The sequence below is a fragment of the Daucus carota genome, chromosome 2, assembly GCF_001625215.2.
Source record: "Daucus carota subsp. sativus chromosome 2, DH1 v3.0, whole genome shotgun sequence".
Classification (NCBI taxonomy): Eukaryota; Viridiplantae; Streptophyta; class Magnoliopsida; order Apiales; family Apiaceae; genus Daucus; species Daucus carota.
In genome coordinates this window covers 37,525,950-37,534,025 of record NC_030382.2, presented here as the reverse complement: position 1 = coordinate 37,534,025, position 8,076 = coordinate 37,525,950, and the positions used below count along the sequence as shown (strand labels likewise).

Genomic DNA, 8,076 nt, shown 5'->3' with positions numbered 1-8,076 from the left:
TAGCTTAGAGCCAATCATTGTGTAAGCATGGTGGACCTGATTGCCCTGAATTTTTAATATTATTTAGTGTCTTCTTAATTAGTGTTAATTTAGTTATATTAGTTAGTTAAATATTTTTACTCATCGTTTGCTCTTGAAACAATCGACTTTAACTGAATAAAAATTGATAGTATCTGTCTCCTTGAGGATACGACCCGCATTTGCCAGTCTACACTACGATAGACACCGTGCGCTTGCGGTTAGTTATAATTTAACACATCAGAATGATGCCAAAAGTGGCTCCACATTCAGCTTGTGCTCCCACAGAAAATATAATCATCATTGTTACAGCAATTGGAAGTGAATTAGACCGGCCAAGGAGAATGCAGAATACACCTCCTAGTGTTTGTAGGATCCAAAGAGTCCAAAGCCTTCCCCTCATGCCAAACTTTCGAGCAGAAACATCCGAAGCATATCCACCAAATGGGCGAGCCAGGAGATTAGCCATGCCAAATGTAGCTGCGATAATCCCAGCAGTTTGGAGTTTCAAATCAAATCTGTCACAATATTCAACATCCACAAGGTAACTTCTTGTCAAACTATATTTTAACTTATATATTGACTAAATAGAATTGTCCAGCATTGTTTCTGCTTGAGCAGTTATGTTGTTTCCTATTTATAAAGTAGAAAAGAATTACTAGGAAAGGAAGCGAGGAAAGAAATAAAACCTTGGAGGAAAGAAATAAAACCTGTCAAAGAAGTACTCAGCAATGACATTGTCAGTAGACAATTCCACGCCCATGGAGTATCCATACAAAAGAACAAATATCCATGTCACTACACCATAAATGACCTATTGCAACCCCCACTAGAGAAATGTTACCCCAATATGTTACCTTAGCTATCCTCTCTAAGATCTATTATAACGTTGTATATTTTATGTTACCTTAGTTCAAAATGTGGTGTTACATTAGCTACAAAGTGTTTCAGCTTGTAACATACTTCTAAAGTGTTAGCTTAGAGTATTAAAACGGAAATAAATATTTTTTAAGATTAAAAATTTATTTTTGGTAAAAAAAGATTAAATATTTATTTAAATTAATTTTACAAGAATTTGAGGTGATATATTAATAATGAGATACATGAGGATACACAGATTTTATATATAATAAAACTTAAACAATTAAAATATCATTTTTAAAGTAGTAAAATATAAAAAAAATAATATAGAATTATAAATATAAAAAAAACAAAAAATAACAAATTCTCCTCATTTTTATATGAGAACAGATATATAAGTCTTAATGATAAAAAGTGTCAATATATGATTATAAAAGTAATAAAACATATAAATAATAAAATATTCCTAATATAATTATTTGACTTTTGTTTATTAATTTATATATTAAAATTATTATAATATATATAAATATAATAAATTTAGACCCTTTTCAGACTCGTGCATTTTACAAAACAAGCGGGTAACATTTCGAGAAATTCCGCCCAAATTTTCACTAACATTTCCACAGACTTCTCACTCTCCCACTTCGACTCTTCTCTCCCTACCCGTACGTGCTAACCTCTCTGTGACTAATCACCTCTCTCAGTGCTAACCTCTCTGTCCACCTCCCTCTCGCCAGGACTTTCACTCTCTAGTACGTAATTGGGATTTGTATTTCTAATTAGGGCCAATTGAATTGGAGGCGGAGGCTTGAGATCTTCAATTAGGGCTTTGGTTCTTCATTAAACTTCATTTTCTTACACATAATCCCTTAAACTTCATCTAACATCTGTCTTACTCTTTAATTTCAGGTGTTCTTTGTTGGGTTTGCACTTCAAGCGTATTTTCAATTAGGGGTTTTGTTTACCCTATTTCTAGTAAGTTTAATCGGTATATTTGTATATAATTTCATAGGTCTGTATATTTTTGTTTTTTTATTGATTGATTTGTTGATATATAGACTTGAAGAACGAGATTGTGAATGTAGCAACTCAAACTCTTACGGAGAAGCTTGCTGTTGAGGCTATGGAGGTTGCTGTGGTTAGTCTCTCTCCCTCCTTCTATTCCCCATATCTCTCTCTCCCTCTCTCTCCCCCTCCCCTCTCTCTCATATATGTAACTACTTGATGTGTGTTTATTTAGTTGATATATGTTAGTTTGATCTCTCTTAAATGGTAGGATTTATTTTTTACAATACTTGGTAGTTCGTTCTGAAGCACCTTTTCTCTATGTTTTTTTAATCATTTTTACTGAATGTAGTAGTTTTTTTTTAGCAAGATTAAATTGATCTTAGTAAGATAGCTCAGACTATAGCACTACAGAATTGAAATAATCTAATAATACTGAGTTTTTGGTTGTGTATGTAATTGAAATATTGATTAATGCATTGTCCTTTTGACATATTAAAACTATAATGATTGGATTTTGCATGAATGGAGTCCTTAATGCCAACCAATAGTCTATATGTTTATTACATACTATTAAATCTAGTTTTCATACTTGATTTCTTAGTGCTATAATCTGAGGTATGTGATTAAGATAAATTTGATGATATAAATGGTAAAGTTTCAATCAAGCGTCTGCCTCCCGCAGATAATCAACAAACTTTTATGCAAATAAAATATATACTACTTTTATTATAAAAAGGCTTATTACGTATAAAGATATCAAGTTGTGTTAGACATTGTCACTTCTACCAAGTTGTGGCAATGCACTGAAAAATAAAAAATGCACAGATTTAATGAGTTAAAGCATATTCGATAATAATTAGCACTTAGTCTGAAAAGTTCTTTTTAGTGCCCAGTTTCATGAAAAAATTACTCTGACTCTTAGATTGGAACCAATAACTGATGGTAGAAAGTAGAACAAATAACATTTGGTTTCCTGCTCATGGGCTAAGTTTTTACTTCTACCAAGTAATAACCACTGATTTTGAGATACTAAAAATATTATTAGTTGATTTTACATGACAGAATTCCTGAAGGCTGATTGCATTTAGTTTATATTCTTGATCCTACAGTGGTACTAAGATAAATTTAATTATATAGAATTAAATCCCAAATGCCTATGATATACATCAAGGAGACTTTACTAAATACCAAGAAAATCAAATTATATGTGAAGTTATAAATGTTGCAGATTAATTTATTTGAAAGTTCTCCTTGATGTGTGCTTGTTAGATTAGTTTATGTGTATGTTTTTTTATTTCATTTTGTGAATTTTTATGTTGATTTTTTATGAAAACTAATTATGTGCATGTCAAAGATGATCTTGAATATTCAGAAATCGGAGGAATCTATTTTGGTACAGGGGGAGATTGGAAGTTGCTGACCAGTGATATTGAGCTTAACCGATTAGTTGATCTAACCGAGGATGGAAACCATATTGATTTGTACATTGATAATGTCATTGACACGAGTGTAAAGCCAATACCAAAAATGCAGCCGCATGTGGTCATGAGGCCAAGACCTAATCTAGTTGCAGGTACATTAGGTATCTGAACTTTGTGCTACAATATTACTTTGTCTAGACTATTTATTTTATAATATATTTTCCTGCCATATTTTTCATTTTAACGTTGAACTCTTGTGTAACTACCCTTGCACTTTTGTAGCTAAAAAACAACCTAAGCGTCAATTCACCACGGCTCATCAACTATTGCTACAACAACAGCAGAAGAACAAAAAAGCAAAGCTATTGGGTTCAGATCAGAAATGGCCACAAGGTACTAGGAAGTCGCCACGAGTCAATAAATTGGTAGAAAGCAATGATAAACCTCTGACTTCTAAGCCTATGACTGCCAAAAGAAAATTGGATTTGAGCAAACAACATGAAGACGAAACAATGGGAGAAAATGAGGTTGAGGTTAGATATGTTCCTTGAGAAAATATTTAATTTCTAGAATCACATAAATATTACATGCCATATATAAAAAAAATAATAGACTTTTAGGAATTTTATTTTATTCCAGTACATATTACATGCCATATATAATTGTTTTTTAATTTTTATATGCAGAGTGCAAAGATAATCTTACCTCCACCACCACCTCTTACAGAGTATGAAAGACAAAGGGCTATAAGAGTCCAGATGAATAATGAAGTTCTTTCCGCTCTAAAATTACCTACACTAGCAGCAGGATTAGTAAAAAAGGATAAAAGACGCAAGAGTAATGAGAAGGCCCAAGATGGAAGTGAAAATTATGATCCCGGACATGATGCTCTTAGTGATGGGTCAGTGACTCCACCCAAGGTCTGTGTAGCGAAAGTTCTTAAACTTTAAGTTTATGCATTATAATTAGAGTATTGGTACCAAAGCCAATATATTTTGCAGGAGAAAAAGAAGACAAACAATAAAAAGCTTCTAATGGGACGTAGACCAACAACAGGATCCAGAGCCACTACAAGAGCCACTTCAGCCGCCAATCCTGCAAATCAGGACACAAGCAAAAAGGAAGACACATGTCCACCTGTACCTGTAATATCACCAGATCCTATTGCTGACTTACCACAACCAGATGATGGCAAAGGTTCAATGGCTTCTTTTTGGGCTATGCGGAAACGCCAAAAGGAAGAGGCTGAAAAGGAAAAGGCTAAGAAGGAAAAAGCTCAACAAATAATCGAAAAGGAAATAGCAGCTGCAAGTGCAAGTGCAAGTAAGAAGGTTGTTGAGGAAAATATAATGCCTGATATTGAGGAAGACGATGTGGAAGGTTAGTCTAATATTCTTTCAATCATTTTAAGTTTTAGAATTGAGCTATGCCTACCTATTATTATGTCAAAATTCTAAAAAATGGTAAATTTTCAATTTACAAGTGTTTTGTTAAAATAACAATATGACTATCAAAGTTGGTTATATGATATTGCATACTATGATTGATCATAATTGCCTAACCTGCAAATATTTAAAGTCATTTACTATTAATAAGGTGAAGCATTTCTAAAGTTCACTACTGGACAACTTATGTATTCATGAACTGTAAATAATACACATAAAATGGCTTTTTATGTAATCCAAGCATATTTATATGTAGGTTTTTTTCCTAAAATATTGCAGTTGCAGTTCCTCAAAGAATGAGAGGAAAAACAAGGATGGACAAAGTTCATACTAGAAGCTTCGACAAGAGAATTGTCATCGAGATGAATGATGACTTTCAGCCCATTGCAGAAAATGACAAAGTTCTATCAGAATTAAGTAGCTTCCTTGGAACGCTTGCTAAGCGATGTGTCCCACTAACTTATGTCACTTGGCGTCATGTTCCAAAAAACTTGAGACAGACTATGTGGAATTATGTGAAGGTAACTATGAACAAATATCATTGTTTTATCATTTTTAATTATTTCTATTGCAGAACTAAGAGCAACTTTAATTAGGTATAATCTAGTAGTGAATATGTAAAAATTAATAGAAAGTAAATGCTGTTATACATTATTGATGCTAAATATGTTAAGCTTGTACAAATTACTGTATGTTATTACAAATTTTCTTGAACTCAGCTACAAAATGAAATTTTTTTTAAGGATAATTTATGAAAAACTAATTAGGTATGAGTATTTTATCTATTTATTGTTATTGGATTTTCAGGCCCGGTATGTAATTCCTGATGAGTTGGAAAGTTGGGTAATCGAGACAATTCATTCATCTTGGAAGACTTATAAAAGTCGAACTAAGGCAGGTCATTTCACAGCCTATGAAAATGATGAAATGAGGTTGGAGAATAGACCAGATGACATTCCACTCGAGACTTTTAAAATGCTCTTGGATTATTGGAATGATGAGAGTATTCAGGTATGCTTATACTTTTAAGCATTTAGGCTGTCTCACAAATATGATAAAATCATTTTTTAATTAATTTTTATAGGAGAAAGCAAGGAAAAATGCAAATGCCCGTAAACATTATGTTGATACTCACACTCTTGGTCCCAAAAGTTTGGCACAGTATCGTTATAAGATGGTATGTAATTGATTTATTTAATATTTTGTTTACTTTATGATTGTCTTGTTTGATTTCACTCGTTCATGTTTAATTGCCTAAAGTATTATCACAATGTTGCTCATTTTGCTTTCTCATTCTTTTGTGCTAGAAAAAGGTGCCAGGTGAGTGTGAACCATGTGATGCAAAGATTTTTATTGATACTCGGAAGCGAGATGCAAAACGTGAGTACAAGATCAGTACTGAAAAAATTGAAAAGAAAATTGTAAGTATTTTATTTCACATTCATGGATTTAAGGTTGACTATTTATGTTTTAATATATTACCAGGTGACTATTTCTTGTTTTAAATGTTGTATATATAAAAATATCCAAGATGGCTTTCTAACTTGTATAGGAGGCATTTGTTTTCTCATTATATTATTTTGGTGTTCAGTTTTTTGAGTTTGGTTAAATGTGTTTAACCTCTTACGAAAATGATAGTGGGCTGCAAATATATGTTTACGTTTTGCCACTTTTTGCGGGGATAATTACCATGTGTTTTTTTAATTTCTTTACTATTTAGCTTATATGTTGGTATAGTGATTCTGATTTGTTTCAGACTTGACCAATCTGGTATAAATGTTATATTTTTAAACTTCATGTTTGCTCTATACACATAGATAAAGAACACAGACTTGTTAATTTTTATATATAAAAAACAAGGTGCACAAGTTTTGTCCGTTTTTGCTATTTATTATTTGACCAGTTCACTTTTTATTTTTTTGATTTTGTAGGAAACTATTACCAAAAGACTTAGTACTGGAGATGCTGCTTCTGATGAACTTGGTGCAAAACACGGTCTGAATTGGCTCAAAGGTAGATGTGTAAAGCCAGCAAATATGTCCAATTCTAATGCACCAACAGAAACCTATGTTAAAGACCTTACCACAAAGATAAAAGAAGGGTTTGCTGCTGAGTTGGAGGAGAAAGTGAAGAAAGTGGAGTCTGAATTTCAAGATAAAGTGAAGCAGGTTGAAGCAGGAGTTGATCAGAAGGTGCAACAAAATTTGGCATTTGTCTTCAAAAAACTTGCACAAGCTAACCCGGACATCAAAATTGATATTCAGGAGTTGTGCACGACTGTTGGAAGTGATAATGATGATGGTACTCCTATGACCGGAGGCGTTAGCTTTTAGTAAAACTGCTTTTCAAGTATATAAACTTATAATGCTACTATTAAAGTAGTTTGTGAACTAGTATATTCTAGACATGTAATGGTTTATTTTAGTCGAACTTTGTTCTTTAGTTGTTGGTAATCTGTTTGGATTTTGGATGATTGGATGTTTGGATTGTGTAGAATTGGAATTGGTTATGGTAATGAATGGTAATTTTGGATTATATATATAATTTGGTATAGCAGCTTCTCAATTTTTGTTTTGCTAAATGTTACAGTAGCTTCTAAAAATGTTACAGTAGCTTCTAAAAATGTTCCTTTAGCCTAGATACAAATGTTACAATAGCTTACTAAAGTGTTACACTAGAGTGGACCCCGCAGGTGGGGACCACTCGCCACGTCAACATTCTGGTACCCCGAGTGGGGCCAACATGCCACGTCAGCACTGTGGGGTCCACATGCCACGTCAGCATTGTGGGGCCCACATGCCACGTCAGCATGGGCCCATAGTGGGGTCCAGTTTTTTCAAAAATTGTAACACTCTATGGTAACATAAATTTATGTGACAGTAGCTCTATGTAAATGTTACTATAAGGCTCTTTGGTAACATAGCAGTAGATGTTACACTAGGTAGAGAATATGTTACGTTAGGGGCCCTAAGGTATCATCAAAAAAACTAACATAAATTTAATGTTACCTTAGGGCTTTTTTTGGATTTAGTAACAGTTTGACTGTCCTATTGTAACATTTTTTTTGGTTACCGTAAGTTGTTTATGGTGTAGTGTGTTCTGTAGTTGGTGACAGCGTATTAGCACACCTGGATGTAGAAATGAACATAAGTAAGTATTTCAATTAATCAATTACTCAAAAGTAGAATTACCAAAGGAGATAAGGTGTTTACTAAACAAACCTTGGAGAATTTATCTTTTGAAACATCACCCTTCTTCTGTAAAGCGCCAAGGTTGCCATCAGGCAAGTCTTGACCAAGTGTTAACACCAAGATCCCCAT

The 8,076-nt window shown here is 33.1% G+C and overlaps 2 protein-coding genes across 8 annotated transcripts; one reads left to right on the top strand and one right to left on the bottom strand.

Annotated features, from left to right (window-relative positions):
- Positions 1-250: 250 nt before the first annotated feature.
- LOC108207495 (high affinity nitrate transporter 2.4-like) lies at positions 251-8,076 on the bottom strand. The gene is made up of 3 exons (XM_017377936.2): positions 7,978-8,076; positions 729-832; positions 251-536 (listed from the first exon to the last, which is right to left on the bottom strand). The coding sequence occupies exons 1-3, from the start codon at positions 8,074-8,076 to the stop codon at positions 251-253; spliced, it is 489 nt and encodes a 162-aa protein (XP_017233425.2).
- On the top strand, positions 1,440-7,226 carry LOC108209501 (uncharacterized). Of its 7 annotated transcripts, none has more exons than XM_017380439.2 (12): positions 1,440-1,634; positions 1,792-1,857; positions 1,941-2,020; positions 3,290-3,463; positions 3,594-3,844; positions 3,998-4,231; positions 4,313-4,691; positions 5,036-5,277; positions 5,564-5,767; positions 5,841-5,933; positions 6,064-6,177; positions 6,688-7,226. In XM_017380439.2, exons 4-12 carry the CDS (start codon positions 3,418-3,420, stop codon positions 7,087-7,089), a joined length of 1,965 nt encoding a protein of 654 aa, XP_017235928.1. In that variant the 5' UTR covers positions 1,440-1,634; positions 1,792-1,857; positions 1,941-2,020; positions 3,290-3,417; the 3' UTR covers positions 7,090-7,226. The 7 variants fall into 7 exon arrangements, with proteins under 7 accessions (XP_017235928.1, XP_017235927.1, XP_017235923.1 ...); XM_017380438.2 differs by having other exon boundaries at positions 1,455-1,634; positions 3,290-3,472; positions 5,042-5,277; XM_017380434.2 differs by having other exon boundaries at positions 1,456-1,634; positions 3,290-3,472.

Excerpts from the sequence above, each read along its gene's own strand:
- LOC108209501 (XM_017380434.2), top strand. The coding sequence starts at position 3,418 with ATGCAGCCGCATGTGGTCATGAGGCCAAGACCTAATCTAGTTGCAGGT. Across the intron at positions 4,692-5,035 it reads TGAGGAAGACGATGTGGAAG|TTGCAGTTCCTCAAAGAATG; the intron begins GTTAGTCTAATA and ends AAAATATTGCAG. Across the intron at positions 6,178-6,687 it reads AAAAAATTGAAAAGAAAATT|GAAACTATTACCAAAAGACT; the intron begins GTAAGTATTTTA and ends TTGATTTTGTAG.
- LOC108207495 (XM_017377936.2), bottom strand. The coding sequence starts at position 8,076 with ATGGGGATCTTGGTGTTAACACTTGGTCAAGACTTGCCTGATGGCAAC. Across the intron at positions 833-7,977 it reads CAAAAGATAAATTCTCCAAG|GTCATTTATGGTGTAGTGAC; the intron begins GTTTGTTTAGTA and ends GGGTTGCAATAG. Across the intron at positions 537-728 it reads GCTGAGTACTTCTTTGACAG|ATTTGATTTGAAACTCCAAA; the intron begins GTTTTATTTCTT and ends ATATTGTGACAG.